Source organism: Micropterus salmoides, unplaced genomic scaffold (assembly GCF_014851395.1).
Source record: "Micropterus salmoides isolate LMB-PRFRI ecotype aquatic unplaced genomic scaffold, ASM1485139v1 Ms_hic_scaffold_4, whole genome shotgun sequence".
Lineage (NCBI taxonomy): Eukaryota > Metazoa > Chordata > Actinopteri > Centrarchiformes > Centrarchidae > Micropterus > Micropterus salmoides.
The window spans coordinates 36,532,607-36,545,784 of record NW_024043372.1 but is presented as its reverse complement, the minus strand read 5'-3'; the positions used below and the strand labels follow the sequence as shown (position 1 = coordinate 36,545,784).

At 40.5% G+C, this 13,178-nt stretch overlaps 1 protein-coding gene across 6 annotated transcripts; it reads right to left on the bottom strand.

Moving 5' to 3' along the window:
- Nucleotides 1-169: 169 nt before the first annotated feature.
- Nucleotides 170-12,561, bottom strand: slc2a10 (solute carrier family 2 member 10). 6 transcript variants are annotated; one of them, XM_038695716.1, is made up of 7 exons: nucleotides 12,250-12,553; nucleotides 8,134-9,230; nucleotides 6,974-7,043; nucleotides 3,954-5,237; nucleotides 3,558-3,680; nucleotides 2,162-2,297; nucleotides 170-2,051 (listed from the first exon to the last, which is right to left on the bottom strand). In XM_038695716.1, the coding sequence occupies exons 3-7, from the start codon at nucleotides 6,975-6,977 to the stop codon at nucleotides 1,955-1,957; spliced, it is 1,644 nt and encodes a 547-aa protein (XP_038551644.1). In that variant the 5' UTR covers nucleotides 6,978-7,043; nucleotides 8,134-9,230; nucleotides 12,250-12,553; the 3' UTR covers nucleotides 170-1,954. The 6 variants fall into 6 exon arrangements, with proteins under 6 accessions (XP_038551644.1, XP_038551647.1, XP_038551642.1 ...); XM_038695719.1 differs by lacking the exon at nucleotides 8,134-9,230 and having other exon boundaries at nucleotides 2,162-2,213; nucleotides 12,250-12,561; XM_038695714.1 differs by lacking the exon at nucleotides 8,134-9,230.
- Between the last annotated feature and the right edge of the window lie 617 nt (nucleotides 12,562-13,178).

The window sequence follows — 13,178 nt, the reverse complement described above, 5'->3', positions numbered from 1 at the left end:
ATGGCAACATGACATGACTGTGAAACACTGTAAATGTTACCATAAGTAAGGCTACTGCTGACCAATGGCATACCACTTGAAAATGCAAACATGCACAGAGGTGTATAGTTTTTGGCAGTCAAATCTCCAAAAGTCAGCAAGGCTGGATTAGTAAAAGGACAAAGCCCCATTGGTTATGACAGTAGTACCAACTTTATTGGTGAAAGGAACACACTTGAATGGTCAAGTGGTCAGACAGGTGGTAAACAAATCCATAGATAACTTGTGCAAACTGTATTATTTGCGAGCACAAATGTTAAGGAATGCACCCAAAAGGTCCTTTTTAAATACTAAATACAATGTTGTAATTAGTTGTAACAAAAGTCTACCACGTAAAAATGTTTGAACACCAATAAGTGTGCATTTGGTATGACTGCAACACAACACACGATCACACAGAAAACACTTATTATGTTTTACAAAAGTAATACATATTTCAATGTAGAGTGCAACAGAGTAAATTGTCAGAGTAGGATGAATGATTGTGTCCTTTCAGTAAATTCTTCTGTGCATTTATTGTGCCAAAAAACTTGTAAACTGATGCTGTGTTTATGATATCGGTAACGCTTTAGGTCAGCGGTTCTCAAACTTTTTCACATCAAGGACCCCTAAACTGACACAAAGTGGACCATCGCTGTTTGAGAAGATTCTCAGGGTCCCCCATCTGATAGGATTTTAGACAGAAAGTCAATGAAACCTTTGACCAAAATAGCCACACATTCTGTCTTTGTTACTTATTGACTGAAATGAAATAATCCTCCTTTTTGGGCCCCTCAAAGACCCCTCTGTGAGAACCACTGCTCTAGATTACAGCCCACAACGTACAGGGAAATTACTCGGGAATTATGACGTAATCTTTGTACTAACAGTGTACCAGTATAGTGCATACCAATACATATAACCTACGTAATGTAGGTACTGGGGAACAAGATGTGAAGTTATGAAGTAAGTGGGTCACGATTCAGGATCTTACACAGAACTTGTGCTGTAGTTATTTTTTAAACTACTGGGTACCTATTCTATGTATGCATCCTACCTGATGTTTGAGCACTAATCTGGAAGTTTTCAGGTAAGACAGCGGGACTTCTGCATCACTTAATAAATCTGTCAACATGTGGGTAATTATTTAGGAACAATGTTGTTTGTTGGTAATGAGGTCAGTTTAAAATACATCACATCAGAATCTATTAAGCGACACAGAAGTCCTCACTTCAGCTTCCCTGAAATGCCCAGATTTTTGCTCAGTTTTATGGTCATACTGTACCCTGTAATAGTAATTAAATAGGTACCCAGTAGTAAAATAACTACTATAAATACTCTTACGTTCCTCCCAAATACCCAGGTTATTAGATTAGTACTCAGTAGGTCATATGTACCTGGTAATAATACCCACTATTTAAAAAATGACTAATATAAGTTTGGCCATGCTTGACCAAAGAAGAACGATCCCAAACACACCTCCAAGACGACCTCTGCCTCGCTAGCTGAAGAAGAATCTGAGGGTAAAGGTGATGAACAAGCATGTCTCCAGACCTAAACCCTATTGAGCGTCTGTGGGGCGTCCTCAAACGGAAGGTGAAGGAGCGCAAGGTCTCTAACATCCACCAGCTCTGTGACGTCCTCATGGAGGGGCGCAAGAAGTGAAGCTCTGGTGAACTCCATGCCCAAGAGGGTCAAGGCACTGCTGGAAAATAATGGTAGCCACAAAAAATATTGACACTTTGGGCCCATTTGGACATTTTTACTTGCCAGCGGTTTAGACAGTAATGGCTGTGTGATGTTATTTTGAGGGGACAGCAAATTTACACTGTTAGACACTTGTTAGTACAAAATATCACATTTTAACGGCAGAGTAATTTTGCTGTACACATCAGAATCTATTGTAATCTTAAGCGTTACTGTAAAATCAGATGCATCACCCTGAGGTGGTAACTTGACAGTGCACTCTCTGGTATTGTGGGGAAATGTTTCTCCGGCTGATGATGCCACAACACTCCTTACTGTGGTACAACCTGCAAAACAAGGCAAAGGAACAACACATAAGTGCTTCAACATGCCTCATCTGACATGACATGTGTCTATTTGACTGCATTTCATCAGTCAAATAGCGAATGGATCCTACCTGCTGAAACACAGCTCCTCGTCTATCTCCTCCAGAGTCTTCCCTTTGGTCTCTGGTAATATGAAGTAGAAGAAAACACCAGCTGCCACAGCACTCATCCCATACAAAAGAAACATCCCCGACAGACCAATTGCATCTGTTGATTTAAAAACACTGTTGACTCTCTGCCTGCTATCGTTTTTTTAAACTGAATTAATCAATTAACCAGTATCTACAAAATTACTGGGCATAGTTCTTTTATGGCCTGAATTTTATTTTAAGATCACTCTAATAGTTAGAAATGTCATGTTTATTAATATTTTAACACTTAGTACAAATGTACTATTAAGCAGCAATACAATATGACAATGACATGTCTCGCCCCCCTGTTAGTTTGGTTAGGTGGGACAGATAAATCTTTATCTCAGCAGGCATTGTGAAATTTATGGTTCTATTTCATTGAAGCGTCTCAGTAAGCCAACATACACAATGCCAGGCCTCAGGAACTGCAACACCTGATGGGAGTGCAGCCATTATCAGGGACATTAGTTACGCCCGTGTTTGACAAATGTCACAAGTTAAAAAAAGGTCTGATACGACAGTGAGTGTGGTGCCTTCACATAATGCCCAACACAGCTCCACCCAACTTTTACCTGGCTAGAGCTAGGCTAAACAAACTTTGTGCAGGGCCTTAAATTATGGTCTTCCAAATGGAAAATTATTGAGATATATTGGTGAATTTAAATAAACTTAATGTATTTTCTTAATTACTCAATCAATATACGTTAATAAATTTATCAAAAATGATATAATTACTTAAGTAAAGTGAATTTTAAAAATGGACTCTCAACTCATTTGCACTGCTTCATCAATGGATCACGATTATGTGTATGTGAGTTGCTCATATACTGACAAACCTGCAGAGAATTCTCACCCAACTCTGCAGTTCCCCTCACTTTTACAGTGTTTTAGCATCAACCTGAGTTTTTGGGTTCAGCCTCACAGCTCTCATCAAGCTCATTTCAGAAGCAGGCAGTGGTTTCCAGCCGGCAACAAAGTGGAGCACATAGCAGCTAAAGAGCCAGATATTTTTCTCAGGATTTGGTATATGTATATATATAAATTTATATATTGATCTAATAAAAAAGATAGGATTGTGAAGATGATAGTCAGACTCAAGAGGACTTTTACATGGTAAATATTTTGAGTTGTCAATCAATGAAAAGCACTTTTTTCGTCACTGGCTGCATTCCATGTAGCTTTTCCTGGTTCCAGGGTACTGGTAGTATTACTGCAGACTAACTGGCTTATTGGGAAATATTAATGGAACAGAACCACCATTAATGTTAGGCTATTAGTTACACCATTCCTACTGTGACTAGTGAAAATGGTCTGCCGTGGGTGCATGGGAACTCACCAATAAAATTCAAGAAAGTGAATGTGACCAACAGGTTGGCAGCCCAGTTGAAGCAGCTGGTGAATGCGAATGCCCTTCCTCTGATAGCAGCTGGAAATATTTCACTCAGGAGAAGCCAGGTCACTGATCAAAGACAAAAAACAAGCTTAATTTCCCTACTCTTATTACCCACTAGAAAAGGTGAGGTTCTGCTTTGGATAATGTTATTTAAAACAGAGCAAAGCTACATCAGGCATTTTTGCTTGCGGGCAGCCCCAACATGCTTATTAATTTAGGCTGATAGCATGGTTGTATTTTAATAAATTGTGCCTTATGTAGCTTTAAATACAGAATTTGGAATAAAAAAACTGTTAAATCTAAACTTCAAAAAGACCAATTTTGATTGAATATACAAACTTGGTCCAAATCCAACGGAGTATGCACTGACAACAGCCATCATACACACAAGAATGATCCAGTTCACAACTGTGCCATGGACGCTAGGAGAAGATGCCAGAGGAGTGTCCGGTGGTCCCTGTCTAACTTTATGAAGTACTACGTCTTCATCTGGTGTGTTGTTCTTAAGGAGTCTTCGGCTCTCAACAGAAGCCGTGTCCAAAGCTGACCAATTACAAACTGTTAAATTAGGTAGATCTGTTCTGTTAACACTAAAGTCCTCAGAATTACACGGCCTCTTAGCATTCACCAACGAATGTCCACTGAGGAGTCCAATGGTTATCAGACCCAGTGCCATAACAGAGCATCCACTGATGAGCAGAGGCCTCCTGCCCACCCTGTCTGAAAACACCATGGAGGTCAGAGTAGCAATCACTTTGACTAACCCCAAGCCCACAGACGCCAGCACTGCCGAGGCATTGCTATGAAACCCCACCGAGTGGAAGATGGTGGAGGCGTAGAGGAGAACATTCGGCTGGCCTGTGAACTGCTGAAAGAGCACCAGTCCGAGGCCAATGACAGTCCGAGTCCTCATGTTGTCTTTACGCTGGAACAGGTACATGCTGTTGTACTGAACCTTCTTGTTTTCCAGGCTGGAGCTGGCTTTTGAGTCATCTGCTTCCAGGTTTTCGATGGCGCTCGTGAGGTCTCTTTCAGTTGGAAAGCAATCTCTCTGCTGTAAAGAGCCCTTAGTGCTGGACGGAAGAAACCAGATAGAGACCAGCTGAATCAAAGTCGGTACAATGGCTAATCCAAACATCCACTTCCACCCTCTTTTAGAGTCAGACAGGATGTAGTTCATGACATAGGCTGCCAGGATACCCACAGTGATCCCAGCTTCGTACAGTGTTACCAGGAAGCCCCTGCGGCCAGGAGTAACCATCTCAGACACAAAGATGCAGCAGGACATGGAAGATATACACATGGCGAAGCCCACTGTGATCCTGCCTACCACCAGCGCAGAGTAGGAGCTGATGAGCAGGACAAGGCTGCCGGTCAGTATCAGGGCATTGCTGAGGAGGATGGAGTTCCTGCGGCCGTGGTAGTCGATCAAGCAGCCGCCCATGATGGAGGCCAGCAGAGCTCCTATTAACAAAGAGCTGACCAGAGTTTCCTGCTGGACACATGAGAGTCTGAACTCTGCCTTCAGCTGCAGCAAAGCACCTGAGATGATGCCCAACTCGTAACCAAAGACCAGGCCACCCAGAGTGGACACCACACTGGCCAACAGGGGGATCGGGCTACCTAGGAGGAAGGAATCAATCAGATTGTTTACCTTTTGAAAAGAGCACTCTGAACAAAAGACATACATTTACACACCAACGTATCCTCTATGGTGAATGTCTGAATTTTCATGTTAATGTTTCAACCTCTTAGAGTTTAAGACTTTGCTGTGTGACTGTTAAATCAAAAAAATCTGCAGCTCCATAAATATCCATTCAAAAAAAGGAATCCAAAGAGCTTGTTTTTACAAAGGTTTATGAAACTAAGGTCCTTTCTTCAGGAATTTCTGGCTCCATTTACCTCTCTGTGTAAGCAGCAAGTAATCTTCAAATACACTGTGCCTACAGGAAGCTACGGATGATGTCACAAATGTTTGAGCAGTGGTTTCCAAAATGGGTGCTGCGGCACTCCAGAGGGACGTTAAGGACAGCGCCACTTTGTTAAATTCCATTTTTATCGTGTGTTTTGCCCGTAGACTGTATAGGTTTTTACATTTACATACTTTTTTGCTATGTTTTCTCGGCCTCGGTTTTCTTCGGCCTCTGGTTGTCATAGTTACACAACATGTATATAAAGAAGTTTAAAAAAATTCTGTGTAAGGGTACTGTTGTTTAAAAAATAAATAGATAAATCATGCCTTGTGTAGCTTTAAATACAGAATTTGGAATAAAAACTGTGACATCTAAATTTAAAAAGACCAATTTTGATTGAATATACAAACTTGGTCCAAATCCAACGGAGTATGCACTGACAACAGCCATCATACACACAAGAATGATCCAGTTCACAACTGTGCCATGGACGCTAGGAGAAGATGCCAGAGGAGTGTCCGGTGGTCCCTGTCTAACTTTATGAAGTACTACATCTTCATCTGGTGTGTTGTTCTTAAGGAGTCTTTGGCTCTCAACAGAAGCCGTGTCCAAAGCTGACCAATTACAAACTGTTAAATTAGGTAGATCTGTTCTTTTATTCAGTTTAGGTAATGTTACCACAGCAATAGAGCCATATTTTTCTACAGTCTATGGTAATAATGTGAACTGTGTGTAAGACTGATCAGAGTTTAAACTTATTGAATTTATTCTTCGTATCTTGCTGGTGAGGCAACAACAGATGTAGCCAACATGAACATCTATGCTAATCTTCTAAGCATAAACACACATGGGTAATCTATTATTTACTGATCGATTTAATAAGCTTGAAGTAATCCATAAAATAGCATTAACATTAATGTTCAATATTGTGCATGGTCCTTGACAAATAAATTAAATAAAGTATGTCTCTTAGTTTACAGTATCATTTTGTAGCTACTTTCAAAATGAATGGCACACATTCATCACTCTGACTGCTCTGCAGCTGCTCCTCACATTAACCTGAGTCTTTCATATGCAATATCTATTGACAGAAATGCAAATGAGGCACAGCGAAATACAAAAAATGAAAGCTGCTGAGATTAAAAATCCCTCTGTCTTTCATTGATATGTGAAAAACTGAAGATAAGAACACTTCCTTACTGACGGCAGATACAGTCCATCTGACAGTTTAGTTTTCTTTGCTCATTTGATTGACTGATTTGACATAAAACCACTTCAGTGAGTTTAAACAGGTCACACCAGTCGGGCCTACAGGGGAACCAGATGCATTTCATAGATCTGTCACTCAACTCACTTCACATTCGGGTAAGAAGAAATACTTTGCAGGGTAACATCCTGAAATGACTGATTTACAATGGAAAATTTACAATTTTACAAATAACCTACCCATTGCTTCTCTCCTGTTATGTGTACATTTCAGTCAGACTGTGCCGATTCATTTCTTAGAAGACATCCTCTGTGAAATAAAACAAAACATAAAATAATCATAATAATAATACGGACAATCTCCAGTTCCAGCAGTGCTCTCTCTCTCCTAGTCTGGCGCCCACCGGGAGTCTTGTGTCCTGCTGACAGAAAAGGGAGGGACAAGGGAGCCCACAAGAACCTGTCGCTGCCCCATCGCCATGACAACCATCTTGTTGATTGCAGCCATTTCATTAGGGAGTCCACTTGAGATGGACTCAACAAAACACACGGCTGTGTAGAAATCAGTTAGCTTGTTTAGTCTTATATTAACACCAAATATCCCATCAGCTGATAATGACAGGACAGTGTGGAATTTGGTGTGTGCCTCTGAAAGAACAACAGGAGGAATCTACAGTGGTCTGAAGCACCACCACAGCTCAGATTTCAAAAGAACTGTTGCTCCACAGATATGAACTGGAAAACACAGGAAAATCATTCCTTGTTTCCATTTTTTGGTTCGGTACTGACTGAACTTACTGGGATTGTAGCTCACTTTGGATGTTTGAAACTCAAAACAATACATAGACGAACACACAAAATCTGAAACTAATTGTCACTGTTAGGGGTTTTCAAAGTGTGAGGCGGGCCTACCCATGGCGGCTCAAAACAGTTTCAGGGGAGGCTCGGTGAATGGAAGTGAAACAATATTACATTACTTATTGCCTTAGTTATTAAAAGGAGATCACATATAAGAGCCTATATGTGCGAGAGTTCAGAGATACAGTAGTTTTTGGGAACTGTCACCCCCCCCATCAGTCAAGAAACTAATAAATGCCTTAGGTCCCTCATTTTCCAAAACTATTTGGTGTAGTCAGAAGTTATGTCAAACAGCAATATTAGGCTATCTTGGCTCACATGTTGAGTGTCTATGGGATCAGATAATATAATCATGATCCCAGAGGCATCCTGGAATTGAGCGAAACTTACCAAGTGAACTAAAGATGTGGTGGTGGTGGGGGGGGGGGGCATTCCCCAAGCTTTGTCTGAGGAAAGGCCCGCAGTCTCCGACTTTGAAAACCCCTGGCCTTATAGTTCAAAGTTCAGACAATTTTAACTCAAACAGTGAAACTTCCCCTTACAATGTCTGTGAAGGTTCTCAGTCATCCAGGCCATAGCTATCCAAGGAAGGTTGAAGTCAAGGGCAACTGGACTTGATTGGAGATACTCAAAGATGTTTCGTCCCTCATTCAAGAGAGTTCTTCAGTTCTGACTGACTGGTAGGGAAACTCAGCTATTTAACCTCTGTGGGGTCGTTGTCAAGATGATTGATACCACTTGTTCCTTAGTGCTCCTGGCTGTTGTAACAAGAGTCGTTATTGTTGTTCGAGGCACCCAAGGCCAAGTCTAAACGACCATCGCTGGTATCCTCACCTGAGGCCAAAAGTGAATGTTGGTTTAGTTTCCTGGGAAGTGATGAAACAATGGCTTTATAAGTGGAGGATAATTGGTGTAGCAGACCCTGTAGCAGACCCTGTTAGCAACAGCTATTCAACCCGGGTGTAAATGGCTTCCTTGATACCTTTTTCAAACCATCCACCCTCTGTCTAAAATGTAAAAAAATGTAGGTGTGCAGTCTTTATGTCAGGAATGGCGTGTGCTCTCGCAGGAACAGGTTTTAGGACCCAAACACAGGACAAGTAGGTGGAACAGATAGAGTCTCTCAGTTTATTTATCAAAGGAAGAAACCAAGCTTACAACAAAGTCCAAATACAACAGAGGTAATCCACTTAACGAAGGAAATCCCAGGCATCAAAATACACACGTGTGGGTTTCCTGTATACTGCAGGCTCCTGTCCTCTTCAATGTGTACGGCATACAGTCCAGGAAGGCCAAACGGTTGTTCTTGACATCTTCTTGTGTGAACTTGATGTTACTGTCCACAGAGTTGATGTGTTCTGTGAAGGCTTGCACTTCCTAGGATTTAAATTTGACCCATGTGTTGTCCCCATACCTGTATCAGTGGCTCGGTGCTGTTCCTCTGAAGGAGTTCAGGGCTTTGCTCTCCTCTTCTTCTAAGTAGATGTTAACAGTAGGGGATACTGGAGAGCCCATGGCACGGCCAAGCTGTCTGTAGAATCCTCCGTTGTCCAGTAGTTTTCAGATCTGGTTAAATGACTGAGACTAGTTCTGTTGTTCAGAGTGTTATCTTGTAGCAGTTGTGTCCTTATTGTTCCTACTGCCTCCATGGTGGGGATGCATGTAAACAAAGAAGTCACATCATAAGACACATTGGTTTCATCTGGGTGCAGTTTCACTCCTTCAACTTTGTTCACAAAGTCCATAGAGTTTTGGGTGTTGCCAACCAAGGGGGCTAGGATAGTAAATATGTGTTTGGCAATGTTGTAGGTGACCGAGTTAATGCTTCTGCTGATAGTGGGGCTTCTTCTTTGAGTATCTTGGATAGTCCGTATTTACACTGAACAAAATTCTAAATGCAACACTTTTGTTTTTGCCCCCATTCATCATGAGCTGAACTTACAAAGATCTAAGACTTTCTCTACGTACACAAAAGGCCTATTTCTCTCAAATATTTTTCAAAATCTGTGTTAGTGAGCACTTCTCCTTTGCCGAGATAATCCATCCACCTCACAGGTGTGGCATATCAAGATGCTGATCAGACAGCATGGGGTTTTGCACAGGTGTGCCTTAGGCTGGCCACAATAAAAGGCATCTCCATGCTGACTGCAGGAATGTCCACCAGAGCTGTTGCCCGTGAATTGAATGTTCATTTCTCTACCATCACACTTAATAATTACTAGACCGATTTGAAAACTGGGTATGACTTTCTGGCACAGTGCTAAACTGGTTTGAATCCTACTTAAAGGACAGGGACTACTTTGTGTCTATAGGAAATCACTCATCTGAGCTAACAAAAACTACTTGTGGAGTTCCCCAAGGCTCCATTCTGGGTCCTCTTCTGTTTAACATCTACATGCTTCCAATTGATGAACAACTAAATATGTTACCATAAGTATGCAGATGACACACAGATTTATATAACCATATCACTAGAGGACTATCATCCTACACAAGCACTGAGTAACTGTATTGAACAAATCAACAATTGGATGTGCCAGAATTTCTTGTAATTAAACAAAGATTAAAAAAAAAGTAATTGTTTTTGGGGCTGAGGAAGACCGATTAAAAGTCATTGCTCTGCTTCAATTGGTAATGTTAAAAACCACAAACAAAGCCAGAAAACTTGGTGTTGTCATGGTCTCTGACCTGAATTTTATCAGCCACATTAAGACAATTACAAAGTCAGCCTACTATCACCTGAAGAATATGTCAAGGATTGAAGAACTTATGTCTCAGCAGGATATGGAGAAACTTGTCCACGCATTTATCTTCAGTTAAATCTATCGGACAGTTGCAGCTGACCGAGTTGAGAAGACCAAAAAAGTGGATCAGATCACTCTAGTTCTGATGCTAGATGCTGTGGTGTGTTTAATCCTTAGGCCAGACCTTTTTATATACAGTCTATGGGCCAGACGTGTAATGACTGTCATTACAACATTTAGAAGCACTAACAAACCAGTGGTAACGATCATCTTGACAACGACCCTACATCGGTTAAATCATAGATTGTTTAAAAGAAGGATTAAATTGCTGAGCTTCCCTACTAGTTAGTCAGAACTGAAGAAGTCTCTTGGATGATGGACGTCTTCAACGTTTCAATGACTTTCAGTTGCTTTAAGAATTGATTTAATATTGTTTTGATAACTTCTAAAGATCTATTAACACCGTATGTCAAGAACCAGCAATTTCATATTGCACTTCCACAAAGTTAGGAAACTTGCAAGAAACAGATTTGTCAAAATCAAAGCAGGCAAGGCTGGGATATTTAGACGTTAAGTCCCTAGTATGGTCAAGCTCCAAAAATGCTGAACCCTACTTTTCCCACAATGGAGCCCCATTAATGCCATTCATTAGCTCTTGCAAGTATCTATTGTCACTTGTAGATCTCTTACTGTATTGATGCTTTGTTGATGCTTGAATGTTGGTCCTCAAATGTAAGTCGCTTTGGATAAAAGTGTCTGATTGAATAAATGTAAAGTTGTTTTCTCTCACTTTAAAAAACTCTCTGCACAGCCATCGAAAAACGTTATACAACTTTTATACAACTGGATTGACTCCGGTCTATCATACAAATACTGTAAATAGAAAACATCAAAATATGAGCAATTAATGTATTCCTGATGCTGTTCAATGAGTATTCAAATTGATATTGATTATAATGAAGCATCCCTAATGGAAAGCATCACATTCCAGGAACATTCCTATGATATGTTTGCTTTAGGGCTGCAAATATTGATTATTTTCTATTAATAAAACCGGGAAACACAAGCATCACAATTTCCCAGAGCCCAAGGTGATGTCTCCACATTGCTTAGACATTGAAATTACAGTATATAAAAGAGAGAACAGCAGCTAATTCTCATATTTGAAAGAACTGAACCAGGTCTGTTGTACATTTGCCTGATCAATTACTTGAATGGTTCATCTGTTATCAGAATTTAATTGTCAATGGGTCAACTAATTCAGTAGTTTTCCTTTAAAATCAATCAATATTAACAAGTTTGCAATGTGCTCTCTAAAATATATTACTACAGTTCTCCTACATAAGCCCTCCTATTGTGAAATGGTCAAGAGTGTACGCTGATTTATCTAGTGGTGGAGGAAGCATTCAGATCATTTACTCAAGTAAAGGGTTTGGGTAGATTAATATAGCAATCAGTCATATTTTATTGGCTTTATATATGTTTTGTATGAATCTTAATCTCCAAAGTAATCAAAAAGTGCTGTCAGATAAATGTAATAGAGCAGAAAGTAGCCTAGAAGATTCCACTCTTAACTGTTCTAGAGTAGGCTATTATTATAAGTGGCATAAAACGGAAATAATCAAAATGGTAGCCCTACTGGAGCAAATTGTTACATTCCACCACTGGGTCCATCTCATCAGTTTTCTCCTTTAGATTAAAAGAAAAATAGTTTCAGTTACCATCTTCTTTACAGTCCCTTTTGGATCCTGCTTACAGCTCAAAATAACAGTTTCTTCTGTAGATAATAGACTTGAGTCGATGCTCAGACTGTGTGTCCGTCCAGGAATTTAAGCTGTCGTTCAACTTTGTAATGAGCTCTGCAGACACTGGAGACACCAAACTTAATCGGCTGTGGAAGAGAAATGGACTCACCGTAAACGGCGCAGGGGATTACGCACGCAGAGATGCTCATGGAAAACTTCTGGCTCTTCAGGAAGTTTGAGCTACGTGGCAGCAGTGTCGAGTTGCAAGAGGAGAAAATTATTGGCGAAGTTTTGACGCCAGAGGTCGACAGCTTGTCCAACTTTCCAGGAAGGAGAGCCCACGGGAAAGCCCCAAAGAGACTCAACACAACGCCCATAGCTCAGCACGAGAGCAGGGTTAAAGGGCCAGTCAGCAGATTAAGTTTTAGATTATTTAATTTACAGGTAATCAATGAAGAACACAGACCAACTATGCAGTTAGTCTGTTTCAAACGTGATTGCAACGACACTTGCAATGGTGGGAAGTAATTTATTCAACTGTAACTAAAGGGATATCAAGATTTTTGAAGCAGGTCTGCATGAGGGGTAATCTACAGTCTTCAGTTTGGAGAAACAGAGTTGTACTGGCATGGAAACTAAGCAGTGCGTGGACAGCATCAGCAGCAAAACATATTTTAGCTCCCTAAAAGAAAGCAAAGAAAAAAATTGTTCAAATGTACTTTCAGAATTTTACCTTGCTGTCAAACAGTATTTCCTTCATATAGTGTGCAGCCAAATTGCACATATGCATAGGAATACGGAAGTTCTACAGTTGAGAAAATGTAGTCTGGCTGGCAAGGTAATTAGAATACTGTTAATGGCTTCCTTGTGCCTCTTTCATTCTTTTCGCCCAGCCCTCTATTTTGATACATTTCTTTTTAAAATAACTGCACTGGTGTCTTCTGAAGTCAAGTTTGCTGATCGTCTGTTTTTGATGTCTGTCCTCAATTAATAGCCTTATCTTGCTTGTAATCCATGCTGTGTGGTGACCCAAAAGACACAGTAAACAATGAAGTTCAATAATTGGGTTTGGAGCACATTACAGCTTTTAAATAGTTT

What these genes read in the sequence shown, in the direction of transcription:
- slc2a10 (XM_038695716.1), bottom strand. An exon ending in CTCCGTTGGATTTGGACCAA is followed by an intron (nt 3,681 to 3,953) that starts GTTTGTATATTC and finishes GTCTTTGATCAG; the next exon opens with TGACCTGGCTTCTCCTGAGT. An exon ending in GAGGAGCTGTGTTTCAGCAG is followed by an intron (nt 2,052 to 2,161) that starts GTAGGATCCATT and finishes CTTGTTTTGCAG; the next exon opens with GTTGTACCACAGTAAGGAGT.